The 14,677-nt window shown below is 34.3% G+C and overlaps 1 protein-coding gene across 1 annotated transcript in view; it reads left to right on the forward strand.

Moving 5' to 3' along the window:
- Positions 1-793: 793 nt before the first annotated feature.
- Tfb1 (transcription factor B1) overlaps positions 794-14,677 on the forward strand; it is a 45,223-nt gene continuing 31,339 nt past the window's right edge. The window contains exons 1-3 of the mRNA XM_069821634.1: positions 794-929; positions 1,426-1,637; positions 12,705-12,906. Coding sequence (XP_069677735.1) covers positions 1,484-1,637; positions 12,705-12,906 — 356 coding nt within the window. The 5' untranslated portion in view covers positions 794-929; positions 1,426-1,483. The remainder of the gene's footprint in view (positions 930-1,425; positions 1,638-12,704; positions 12,907-14,677) is intronic.

The raw sequence follows: 14,677 nt of genomic DNA on the forward strand, positions 1-14,677 counted from the left end.
ATAATTTAGAATAATTATTTTCTTATATCCATCTCCTATTTTAAAATACTAATGAAAAATAACTCGACAACAATCTATTGACTTATGTTGGCTTATGTAAAAATTACAAAATTGCTGTTACCTTCCATTTTATATTTTTATCTGCTATTATTTTCAAAATTAAATTCTTTTAAGCTTCAATGCTGAATAACGTCAATTTGATCAGTGCACCATGCAAAAAACTTACTGAATACTTTTTATATTGTCATGGTAATGTAATACCCATTATTATTTCACTCTGGCGATAAAAGAAGCTGAATCATGTTGTCAAAGTAAAATCATTATTTTGATAATCTTGAGAAAAACAAGACCATGCATAAATATAAAATACAACTATCAATCATGTAATAAGTTACAATATTATTGCGCATCATAAATACAAATTTTTAAATAAATAGAAATATTAAGATAACATGTAGGTCTATATTGTATGGAGTTTATCCTCAATTAATGCAATTTTCACGCCAATTTGTTGGGAGGGAATGGAGTCTCTGGTTCACGTTTTGCTGTATTGCCTAGTTTCAAATTTGTCTGCCTCATCCTCAGGAAACAAAATATTCAGGTGTAGTCTTACTCTTTATTAAAATATTAGATGTCTCGAGTGTTATGATGAAGTCGTATCCATACTTCATAATTTTCTACATAATGAATTCTATGTGGTACAAGTATCGATCATATGTTATGGCAATGCAGCAGGGGCGGAGATGGACTCAGTTGAGTCAGGCCAGTTGGTTCGCTGTCTGCGCGGTATTCCAGTGCAGGCTGTTGGTCGATTGGGATGTACCTCTGCGTTATGTATGTCACACATGGCTCCCGTCGGGCTTGGTTGGTCTGTGGGTTGCTCCACAGGAAACTAAGAATTTGTTGTGGTAAACTTCGACTTTGGCTAGGTATATGTTATTATTTAGTAATATTAAGTTAGGGAAAATATATGAATAAATACATTTTTGTTACTTTTGCTCGAGACAGGGAATAATTAATATATTTATCGTGCAGCCATATACTTTGAAAGGAAGTAGGGTTCATGCCATTTTGTACGTATTAAAAATGTGTCGGGGGGGCTTGTTAAATGTGTAGAGGAACCCTGTAGACTATTGAACTATTGTTGGAAGATGAAAAAAATGCCATATTATGTGGTTTCTTATTTGTATATTCAATATTTGCAAAAACATAATTATGTATGTATGTGTGTGCTATTCATACCAATGTTATGTCGCCATATCTTCAAGGACATGCGGCGACGTTTTCGTGAAAATAATTGCGATTACTCTTTAAACGATGAATAGTGAATTAAATTGTATGTAAAGTAATTGAAATTTATTTATGTACATTTTGAGTTTTATGTTCGAAGTATGGATTTACAACATAACATTGTATTCTTACTAGGTTTTCTTAATGATGATATTGCTAAAATACTGAGGTTAGAACATACTTGGAAACCACCATGACCACATCTTCTGAAGATGTGCTTCTGCAAGTGGGTCAAGTCCGCTACAAAAAAGGAGACGGGACTCTATATGTAATGAACGAACGTCTAGCATGGATGATGGACCATAGAGATACAGTATCTGTGAGTCACAGGTACACAGATATTAAAAGTAAGTTTCTAAGTTTGTAATAATGTACTTTCCTTTGTATGAAGTGTAAAGATATCTGGTAGTAGTACAGGCAAAATTGTGTGTTTTGGAATGAAATAATTGAAACTGTAAATATTGATGGCTAATTTAAATATCCTAATTTAATACGGATGAAAACTTCATTGATGCTAAAGTGGTTTGTGTAGCCTATATTATACAGTAATGGAACTCGTTGGCGTTAAGATTGAAGTGTCTTAGTGTGGTCATGAGTCTTAGAAAAATGTGCATTCTTTCTGGATTGAGATAAATTTATTGTTGTTCAGACGTATGAATTGACTTTCGGGCACCTTTTTCTCCCAGATTTTATGTTTTACATCTGTATTATTAAACGATACGAAAAAAACGGGTGCATGGGTGCATTAAATTTTTTATGTTACTTCACAGCCATAAGATTGCTTGTTTTGTTGCTTTTAACGAATTTTGTTGCATAATATCTTTCTTAGCAGTTGAGTCTGGAGGTTTATGAGAATTAGTAAAGGCCGAGCGATGTTATTAGTGGTTATGATATAAAATATAGAGTAGTATGTTAAATCACCACAATATATCATGTAAAAATGGTAATGGCATACCCATTAGTAAACATTTTATATTATTTTTTTTCCTCGTGTTTAAAATGCTTATTAAGATTCAACTAAACTTTCCAAGTTAAACTCATTATTTTAATTGTATTTTGAATTATGTATACACTCGTTATAATTTTGGAGAAACTTCGACTTCTGTTGGACCATTCCGGAATTTTGGTATTCATGAATTAATAGTCTGTTGCGCCACAAATTGAACATAGATATTCAGAATTAAAATAATGATGAGAAAAATAATTACTTTTACTGTTTCAATGAGAATAATGTTCCGAGATATCGTCATTCATTCATTCATTCATTCATTCATTCATTCATTCATTCATTCATTCATTCATTCATTCATTCATTCATTCATTCATTCATTCATTCATTCATTCATTCATTCATTCATTCATTCAATCAATCAATCAGTATTCTGCCCAAGGGCAGGTTTTTCACTCCAAACCCAGCTTTCTCCAATCATTCCTATTTTCTGCCTTTCTTTTCGTTTCTTCATATGATCCATAGGCTATATCGTAATGTCGTCTATGATCTGATATCTTCTTCTACCCCGAACTCTTCTCCTGTTCACCATTCCTTCAATTGCCTCCTTCAGTAGGCAATTTCTTCTCAGCCAGTGACCCAACCAATTCCTTTTCCTCTTCTTGATCAGTTTCAGTGCCATTCTTTCTTCACCCACTCTTTCCAACACAGCTTCATTTCTTACTCTCTCTGTCCACTTCACGCATTTCATTCTTGTCCATATCCACATTTCAAACGCTTTTATTCGCTTCTCTTCACTTCGTCGTAATGACCATGTTTCTGCTCCATACAGTGCTACACTTCATACAAAGCACTTCATTAGTCTCTTCCTTAGTTATTTTTCCAGAGATCCGCAGAAAATGCTCTTTTTTTCTTTTAAAAGCTTTCTTGGCAATTGCTACCCTCCTTTTGACTTCCTGGCAGCAGCTCATGTTACTGCTTATAGTACACCCCAAGTATTTGAAGCTGTCCACTTGCTCTACTGCTCATCTTACTTATCTTACTTATGGAGTGGTTTAAAAGAATACTGTTTAAAATGCGAAATATTGATTGATGTTGTTTGTACGTAACAATTATATAGTTTGTCTTATTATGAAGGATGTTTATCATAAAGATGTTGAGTACAAAATGGCGATTAATTTTACTTACTTACAAATGGCTTTAGAGAACCCGGAGGTTCATTGCTGCCCTCACATAAACCTGCCATTGGTTCCTATCCTGAGCAAGATTAATCCAGTCCCTAGCATCATATCCCACCTTTCTCAATTTCATTTTAATATTATCCTCCCATCTACCGTCTCACCCTCCCCAAAGGTCTTTTTCCCTCAGGTCTTCCAACTAGCACTCTATATGCACTTCTGAATTCACCCATATTGCTATATGTCCTGCCCATCTCAAACATCTCCAGGATTTAATGTTCCTAATTGTGTCAGGTATAGAATACAATGCATGCAGTTCTGCATTGTGTAACTTTCTCCATTCTTCTGTAACTTTGTCCCTCTTAGCCCCAAATATTTTCCTAAGCATCTTATTCTCGAACACCCTTAACCTCTGTTCCTGTCTCTAAATGAGAGTCTTAAGTTTCACAACCATTCAGAACAGCCAGTAATATAACTGTTTTATAAATTCTAACTTTCAGCTTTTTTGAGAGCAGATTGGATGATAAAAATTTCTCAACCGAATAATAGCATGCATTTCCCATATTTATTCTGCGTTTAATTTCCTCTCAAGTGTTATTTATATTTATTACTGTTGCTCCAAGGTATTTGAATTTTTCCATATTTCCAAAGGATAAATTTTCAGTTTTTATATTTGCATTTCATATTATATTCTGGTCAAGAAACATAATCATATACCGGTACTTTGCCTTTTTGGGATTTGCTTCCAAATCTATCTCAGTACTTGTTTCAAGTAAAATTCCCGTGTTTTCCCTAATTGTTTGTGAATTTTTTCCTAACATATTTACGTCATCCTCATAAATAAGCAGCTGATGTAACCCATTCAATTCCAAACCCTCTTTGTTTTCCTGGTGGACTTTTCTAATGGCATAATCTAGAACAAAGTTAAAAAGTAAAAGTTATAGTGCATCTCTTGCTTTAGCCCGCAGTGAATTGGAAAAGCATCGGACAGAAACTGACCTATACAGATTCTGCTGTATGTTTCTCTGAGACATGGTGATTAATTTCAAAATTTGTAATTTTAGTCTCTTGATTTGAGATCCAGAATTAATTCAGGCCTAAGAAAGGAGTGTATTTCGTAAACCAAGTAAACATATTAGACTGTTCAGATTAGCACCATTGATAGAGAATATATAATACACTTAATTCAAGGTTAAAATAACACCCTTCCAGTGAATGTTCATGTAGTGGAGTCAGAATTAATTAGATAGATCTAATTAAGTGCAGCAGAGATGAAGAAACAAAGGTAGGCTGTACTTTTGCCAATATAACATATTTCGAGTAAACACTCGTTTTCATATCATGTAGTAAAGAACTCTGATTAGGTCTCGACATAACTACTTCAGTGAATAACTTCTCCAAGGTACAATGTACAATAAATATACCTTCTTAATGATTTCAAGAAGAGAACTTATCTTTAACAATCTCTAAAAGCAGCGCATTATATCTGATTGTTGTTCTGTATTCGTGTGTGCATCTTACCTACATGGGGAAAATCACCTGCACAGTATTATTACAAGTATACTTGGGGAAAATTTGGATATTTTTTGTACTTTTACGTTACAGCTGGAACCATAGATTTTGGCAGATGACTTGCTGACACTGCCAGTCAGCGATCCACTGTCGTTCTGTATGAATGAGCTGCAATAATGCTCTCTGTGTTTACATCTTCACATCATCCGCTCATATCATTATTATGAAACAAAATGAATCACACTATGGTAGAGTCCGAATGGATTGAATTGCTTGCCGTAAGCTACTTTCATTCGCAATGATTTTATATATAATATGTCTCCCACATTTTCTAAATTATAAATGGAAAACATTGCATAGCCAGAACCAAGAAATTATTGCTAATGTGTATGACTTCATGAAGCGAGAGGCGAAAAATAGGTATGAATAGTGTCGAATTGTGTTCCCAAAGATTCATAACAAACACTCAAAAAATAGAAGAACGAATTGCAGAAACAACAGGAATCTTCGACACAAACTATTTCAATAGTGTTTTTAAATAACCGAAAGAGGCACACAGAGAAAAAACGGAAATAAATGAATATGAGAACTTGCTTCGAAGATTTAAATCATGCATAGCATATATTTACAAGGAATGGCAATTCTTGGACAATGAGTCAATCTGCCCTATTTTTCGCTATTAATTGCTCTGTTGTACTGTACACTTTTGTTTTAAAAGCTAGAAAATTCACAACGAAAAGAATAGTTCTGTACACATATAATTTCTTAGTCATGCATTTTTCCGTCGACTTTAATTGCACCATATTTCCGTTGAAGGTTGCATGGTGAAAAAAACTAAGATTTACAAAATATTTTACCAGATTTTCGCGAAAATATACCTTTCCATCATCTCTGGTATGGGATAAGTGATTTTCGTCATGGCGTCTCTGTATAGCGAATTCACTTAACTGTAAGTCGAATTTTATTCATACAAGTATTCCTTATTATTTGTGTTGTAATTATATACATAAAATATAATATTTTATAGGAACAATTTAATGAGTATTATTAAAAATAATTATAAGTGCAATGGCAATTTAGTTCCAACTAAATTAAAAAAAAAATTGTCTTTATGAATATATATCATTATAGATCATATATACCCAGATAGGTCGGCCTTATAGGCTTTGAGGTTAACAACTTTTGTCAGGTTTACTACCCTGCCATCTAGTTACATAAGGAGTCACGTCATAATTCCCATTTAAATTGCATTAGCGACTGTACTGCCATCTCGTGTTCGTTTACAGCGAACGGGTGGCGATCCTGGCGGTTGTTCTCTTCAAAGTGCTGCCGATTTTAACATTGCGATGAGTTATCTGTTGCATATATGATCTAGGACTATATATAGTGTATAATGTATAGTGAAATAATAGATAAGAGGGTGAAGTTCTTGTTCTTGGTCACGGTGTCAAATTTTGGCGTCACATTAAAAAATTGGCGATCTGAAACAGAAAAGATGTGATAAATATGTTAGACAACGTTTTTAATATAATAATTAGATAAGTTGCCTGCGGTGGCTGAGTGGTCAGACATTCAGCCTGACTTGCAGATGGTCAGGGTCGAGTCCCAGCTAGGCCTGGTATTTTTCATTGAAAAATCCATGGTGGTCTTGTAGTGGACAAGATCGCAGTTGGGATTTTCTCGGGGTTCTTTCTTTTCCCCATATTAGACATCTACATCATTCCATAAACATATTTTCTCCATTTTGTCATCATGCCATAGCATTCCCCAAGCGTCGACTGGCGTCACATGAAAGGGCTTGCCTAGGGACGAGTGGGGTGACTTGCTCGAAACTTGGTTATGCAGTGAACCTTTTTTTCTCTTGTATGGAGGAGGGACCCGAAGGCTTACACTGCAGCCTGAGGCTTACAGTGCTTACCTATTCTATTCTACCTATTCCTATTCTGTGGATAATTGTGTAGCCAAACAGCCGCACACTTGTACAAGCACATCACGCTGCACCATGAACTTAACCTGGATTGTGGTATGGATGATGATGATATGTGAATTAATGATGACGAATGCCGAAAGTTACCCTGCAGTTCCGCTTCAGTTGGTTCGAGAAAAATCTGGGGGGAAAAAAAAACAACCAGGCAACTTGTTCCAACCAGGATTTGAACCCGGACCCGCTCGTTTCACAGTCAGACGTGCTAACCTTTACCTCACAGCAGTGAACAACACAGCTAACCTTAATGTAGTCAGCCAGTGTGAATTTGGGGATGCACCTGGCTTGAGAGGTAGTGCGACAGATCGTTAAAGGTCGCAGTGCTGGGTCATAGTGCCCCTCCAGAAATGTCCATTCCATTCCATTTCATAATTAGATGCTGTTTGTGCAAAGTCACGTAGGACAACATAATATTTTAGTTCTATAGTTTGTGATATGTGTATAGTTTTTGGAGGTTTCTGTCCATGTCCATTAGGGTGGTCCTTAATTTTGAACTTCCGGTTTTTCTTCAGGACATCCCTCAGAGTTTTTATATATGGTACAAATGAAATTCGTGCAAAGTTTGAAGTAGACCCGACAAAGGTAAGTGGTGGCACATCTTTTCTAAAGGTTAACAGAAGAACAACTTTGCCGAATATGGAGTTTTATTACAAGGTTAAGTTTATGACGGAGGTTTGTTTGTGGTCGGTTCGTAATTATTGAATTGTATAGATTCTAAAAGCAACAATAGAATTCCCTGTTCACTCAACCGGAAAGAGCATAGCCTATGTAGATGAGTAAAAGTAGATGGAGGTAATGTTCTGTTGTTTAGCTCAAAGTGGAAATCTCCCCCCCCCCCCCCTGCCGACTGCCGATTTTGGCGAATTAATATTTAGTATTGCGTAGTTGCACTGTTGTCCTGCTAAGATGGTGATGAAAGTTGATATGATTTAGTAATTATTGTTGTTGAAAAGTAATAGGAAATGGGAACACAAAAGTCTGATTCGTTGTTTCTCTTACAATATGACGAGAGATAAATAGTGAGTACATAATGGCCTTCTAATAGCCAGTTTGAAAAGTGTTATTCTACAATATACATAGATAAAGTACACATCTGGTTATGGAAGAATTGGAAGTATTTTGGGACAAAACACGAATTCCTACAAAGTTTCAATGTTGAAAAACTGGAGGTATTATAAGGTATAAAGAGTGGAAAGTGTTACAAAAGAGTTGTAAACGCAGATTTCAACTTCAATATGAGAATAGGTATTTATGGAAAAACTAGTTCATCTGTGCAATGTTGGGCATGCAATGTTTCCCTTAAGATGATCATCATTGAAGAAGACCTATTTCTTCTAAGTCAAAAGGTTGTCCAGGCTTAATGATAGGAAAAGATCGCGTATTAATGGAAAAAGAAATAAAAGTGTCCTACGTCAGAAACATGAAGAATCCAGACGATCCCAGTGGCTCAGTGACATGTGAATGCAATGTAATTTTACTGCAATTTCTTAAAAATTATTATATCTTTACTTTTCAACTTTGCTCGAGAATATACCATTAAAAAGTTCTGGAAAACAAGTAGGGTTTGGAATTCAATGGGTTACATCAGCTTCTTGTTTATGTGGATGTCGTGAATATGTTAGAAAATCCACAAACAATTAGAGAAATCACGGGAATTTTACTTGAAGCAAGTAGTAAGATAGATTTGGAAGTAAATCCCGAAAAAACAAAGTATATGATTATGTCTCGTGATCAGAACATAGTACGAAATGGAATTATAAAATTTGGAAATTTATTCTTTGGAAAGGTGGAAAAATTCAAATACACTGGCGCAACAGTAACAAATATAAATGACACTAGAGAGGCAATGAAACGCAGAATAAATGTGGGAAATGCCTGCTATTGTTCAGTTGATGAGCTTTTGTCATTAGTTTGCTTTAAAAAAAAACTGAAAGTTAGAATTTATAAAACAGTTATATTACCAGTTGTTGTGAATGACTATGAAACTTGAACCAATGAATTTCACTATCAGTGCAGTTTTTTCCTTAATCATCATGTTTTTTTTATTATTATTATTTCCAGTAAACCAAGTATAGATTACATTTTTTTTAATAGTGTCTGCTTCAGTTGATTTTTTTTAACAATGTCTCTACTTCAGTTGTCTTGTTTGTACGTGTCGGTGATTTTCAAACTGTATGGTGCAGCTTTGTAAGATGTTAACTGTCGGTCACAGGTGCTATTGAATTTTTTTTCCTGTCAGGTTTAAAATCTGGGCAATAATAAGTCGTGTGCTAATGACCTCATCTTCATAACTTTAGTTAATATTTCACTGAGACTTCATGTCTTCACAAATTTTAAATTATAAAGACAGTCATTTTCATATTGGGCAAACCAATGCATGTCCAATAAATACATGCACTTAAATGTGGAAAAGTTATATTCCATTGTAAAAATTGTTTGATATGGGATAGTCGCTATGATCTGTAGAGGTCATCATCTTATTTACGGGTGTATATTTCAACTGTGCCACTTAGGCACTAATGGCCCATTGTGAACCCCATGAGTTGGAAATCAACCCAGAAGACTGCAATGTGACACCAACCTTACGATATTACTGGGTTTAATTTCCTGAAATTCCTTGGGAGATTGGGAGATTGGGAGATAAATGTTTCCCGAGTTAACAAAGCCTAATGTGGCTTAGACCTGGACAATCTATCAAAATGTGAGGTGATGACTTAGTCTCCATCCCAAATTTCCTACAAGTTGGGTCAAGGCCCAGTATGTGTAGGTTCTTGTTTAGATGGCAGAGTCCAGTCAAAAATCTGTAGAGGTCAAGGAAGCCATATCGAAAAGTTTGAAAACCATTTATTTATGTGGTTAGTACAGATGTGTTCGTGTTCTCATACTTTACTTAACAAGTTGGATATTGTGTCTATAAATTTACATATATTATTTTTTTAAAAGAGAAGAGAATGTAATTTATGTAATACTGTAATAATAATAATAATAATAATAATAATAATAATAATAATAATTATCAGTATTCGATGGCCTAGATCTAATACTACGCATGTGATTTTTTCAAAATTTTCAGCAGAGACATAAAACAGTATTATTTAATACACTCTATTTGAACCACTAAAAAGCACAGTAATCGGTAAGAATGCTACTACTAATCGGTAATGAAATTTTAGCATGACTATTACACTTTACTACGTCATACCACTTTTGACCATTAAAACAGTATGAAACGACGTGTTTCGACCAATCATAGCTGTTCATCCCTACAATTTTATCACTTCCCTAGCATTTGTTTGTTTTTATCATTTTCCTAACAGTTCTTTCTTTGTTTGCCAACATTTCAAACTGCGAATTCTTTACAGTACTATAAAACATGCTTTGCGATCGTCGTTTCCCGCATAGTCGACTGAAAATGGCGGCTCCGTTCAAATGTTTTGGTGAAGGTAACATTAGTGAAATAGAATTTTAGTAAGTCAGTATCTATTTTATTGTATAGAGTACTTTTTTCTTCTAATCTTTATATACTTTCTTTTAATCGTATAATAGCCAATTAAATCCATTCGAGTTTTGATTTTCTCTAGATAAATCAAAACCTCGAGATAGCTGTTGATAAAAACGAAAATATTTTATTCGATTATTATGTAGTGTGTCATAATTTTCATAATCTCTACTTTATGAATGTCTGTCTATGAAGGTATACGTACTAAATAAGAAGAGATTTATTTTATGCTATTGATGTGCTTCATTTATCAGATTTAATAACAGTGCAGTTTACCACTGTTAGTCTGTATCTTTATCTACGATATAGTATATTTATATTTATGGTTTTTAAGGAACTCAGAGGTTCATTGCTGCCCTCACTACAAGATAGTAGGAAATGTAAAATCTGTTGTGTTGTAAAAAATAAAGATAAAAGAAATAACTGGACACATTATTGAAGTTCTTGTATACTAGCAAATAATGCCAAATGTAGGATCAATAAAATAGCCATGGAGAGGTTAGTCTTTTGGTAATCACACTAATCACTTTGGATTTGAAAAGCTTGAACGTATTTTATTAAATATTTAGTCATAATATGTGTATGGTATAGTAGCCTACTCAAAATTCATGGAAGTATGAGTTTTATTATGGAAAGCTGTTGTCTTAAATATGATGTTTCATATTTAAGACATGTATGTACATGGGTGGGCAACTCGTGCTCTCAAACTGTGAACACAAACTCAGTCAGGTGGAACAATCTGTTCTATTTGTAGTGTCTGTACGCAGTTCTTACGAGATGTAAGTTCGCTCAAGTCTGCAGTAAGCGGCGGCTCGTTATGAGTGAAAACACTAAAATCCGATCAGATCATTTCTCTTTTATTCACTACTGGGGGGAAAAAGTACTTTTTTGTTAAGAAAAAGGTACAGCTATGTATCTTGTATTATGTTCTACTACACTTTTTTTTTTACGCATAACACTTTTATATCAAAGACATTTTTCAAATAAACATGGCGAAAGTTTTGGTAAAGTAATATTGTAATAGATCTGCAAGAGAGAAGGTTTTAGAAGAGTGAAAGAGAAAAATGGGATATGACATGTTGTCAGCACATTATTTATGCATGAGATTTACAGAATTGCGTGATATATGATAGACCAGCTAAGAGTATTTGTAGATATACTTAAAATGATCTTCAAGATGTTACAACAGAATTCGCTAGTAGGTTTGGAGAGACAAAGAATGGAATGTTTCTGTAATCCTTTTGGCTTGCAGCCAATAGAAGCTCCTGAAGGCTTGGAGCTTGAATTGATAAATCTACAGAACAGCATGCCACTTAGAGTTTCAGTGAAATCAGGAATCTAACTGCTCGCTATGCTGTCAAAGTCAGAATTTCCAAATCTACTCTTATTTGCCTCCTGTCTAGTAACCCTATCCACTTCTACATATTGCTTCCAAATTTGAATCAGATTTTAATGCAACAAAGAAGTGTCAAAACTCTAAACGTACAGAAATATCTCAGGAGTAAGTTTATTTCATTTTCTGTGACATGTAAAACAATTACTTCCTTGAAATTGTGATTGTTTAGGAATATAGGATAATATCTTCTGAAAATAGAGGCATACTCTTTAATATATAAACACTTGTAAACTCTTACGTTCTATGTTTCAAATAAGACAAAAATATTAATAAATAGTGTAATAATAAATAAGTGCTGCAGCTACCAGTGTCTTTGTTGTAGCTAGAAAAGATTGTGTTCAATTTATGCTTTCAGTACTACATAATATCGTTTTAAGAAATCTCGGCAACAATAGAATTTTAGTATGTGTGTTTAGCTACAGTTTCTATAAAACTACTATAATTATTACACCATGCGTCATTCTGATTATACAAATCATGGATTAGACATCACGACCACCTGCATGAGCCGCTGCACACACACTGTGGCAGTGGACTGCTTCTGCAGCATAAATACAAATAACTTGTAACTGCTGCAGCTGGCTCCGTCCGTCTTTCTTTACGTCAAGGTTTTTAGCACTTCGTAAGCACGAGTTGCTCATTAATGTGTATGTAGTACATATAATGTGTCCGTGTTTAATACATAGAGTTCAATATAATGAAATTGATTAACTTGTGAAGGATTTGAAATTGATTAACTTGTAAAGGATTCAGTCAGTGTTGTACTTGGATGATGATATGTCATATACTTACTTGCTGCATCACTTTGTTTCTTATGGTGTTATTTATGTAAAAATTGTTCAAATAAAATTTTCTTGATTAATACTAAGCATTATGTATAACTATGCCTTTTACAGCACAAAAAATATCACCAGAAGGGAAACCAAAAATCCAATTACAAGTCTGCCTTCATGATGGAAGTTCATCAACATTTCATTTTGTAAATCGCTTAGGCCAAGCTGCACAGGTGAAAGATCGAGATGATGTCAAAGAGCTTCTGCAGCAACTTTTGCAAAAATTTAAGTGTGAGATCAATAAGGAACTAGAAGAGAAAAATAGGTAAGTCCGTACTATTACTTATTAGGAAAATACAATAACAAATTTACATATTTAATTCTCTCTTCTCTTTTATAGCATCCACCTTGTAAAAAAATTGTAAATCCAAATTTTCCTTGAAACATAAATTTATTGAAGATCACAACACTGCCACATCTTTACATGTTTTCAGTTGATTCATGGTAGTATGTTCTGATAGATGATGAGCTGTTATCTGAATGGCTAAAGCTCTGCTTTCCATTCTGTGAGTCTTAAGTGAAATTTGTGGTGACAAAGACAGTGGTAAATTTTTGCGGGGTATCCTCATTCTCCATACTGGCATTTCATCATTGCTCCATTAAATCATCATGCAGTCCTGTGTAGTTTGCCTCCCATGGGGGCAGCAATCTACAACAGTAAAAAGAATTCAACTTTGGCACTTCATTCATGTATGGTGATATTTGGGTGAATGACACAAAGTCCATTTGATTAAAAAAAAAAATGGAAATATGTAGGTATACTTACACAGTAAATGAGACTGTCAAAAGTTGAATTGGAATGTTGCTGTTTTAGGTAAATGTGTTTGCCTTTATAAAACAACAAAGCATTTGAAGAGAAAAGTTATTTTTCTATAGATTTCTCTCTCCCCCCCACCCCAGATTTCTCCACATTATCATTCATGTCTACAATGGACATGTTTTGCCGAGAAGAATACAGGAATATTGCGGTAAATAATGTCCAAGAAAGTGATTGTGGAGGGTTAATTAGGATCGGGAAAGATGGTGGTTGTGGCCCTTTGAATTGGTACTATTTCGGCATTTGCCTGCCTCAAGATTTGTGTAATCGTTTTGTAGTGTTACGCAAATTGTACTTATTGAACTTCATATTTGGAAACAGAAAAAAACTTAATGCGGGTTGGAAGTTATGCTCATGCTACCAACTGTAGCTAAGGAATGAACTGTAATATAAATGTGAACAGATTGTTCTGTAAAGATTTTTTATTTATTTATTTTTTTTAATTTTTATGTGATAGTTGTTTTAGTCTTTGTATTTGCAGTTATGTAGTTTTACATTCTAGCAACAAAGTTATTTTTACGATCATATTTCTTTTATTCAATGACGATTACTTGGAAGGTAACTTAATTGATAAATCCTGAGCATTAGATACACATATTTTATCAAAATGAAAACTGTTGAGTGATGAATCGGAAGATGCGTCTTAGGGATTTCAATATTCAAATTAATGCATTGAATACCAACTTCCTTAATTCTTTTACTGCAAACGTTTATCGACATTTTTTATAAACAAAGAAAATTCTACATCCATTCTATGAATAGCAATTTTTGTTCTAGATCAGGCATGCAGAACTGTAGCTCCTGAGAGCACTGCTATACTCCTCTTTCTTACCCCACCCACCTTTTCTACCAGTGCGGTCATGATGTTCTAGTTACGCTTGGCTGCATTAACATTCATTCACGGCGGCAGGTATACAATACGCTATCAAGAATTTACAAATGAACAGATAATAAAATCTAAACCTGTGAAGAAATACTTGTTCCAAAGGAGATGGGAATATGATTATTTTGTTGTTGAAGACGAAAGAATTGCTTGTTTACTGTGTCCCATCCAATTTATTTCCACTCATCATTTCAATATTAAACTACATTTCAATAAAGTCCATATTAAGAATTATGGAATGCACAAACTTTCGCTGGTCGAGGTGGGTTCCGCCAAGTTGGTGACCGGGGGATGCAATGGTGGCTCACGTGCTTTTCTTTTCGGACATTAATCGCC

The sequence above is a fragment of the Periplaneta americana genome, chromosome 3, assembly GCF_040183065.1.
Source record: "Periplaneta americana isolate PAMFEO1 chromosome 3, P.americana_PAMFEO1_priV1, whole genome shotgun sequence".
NCBI classification, from domain to species: domain Eukaryota; kingdom Metazoa; phylum Arthropoda; class Insecta; order Blattodea; family Blattidae; genus Periplaneta; species Periplaneta americana.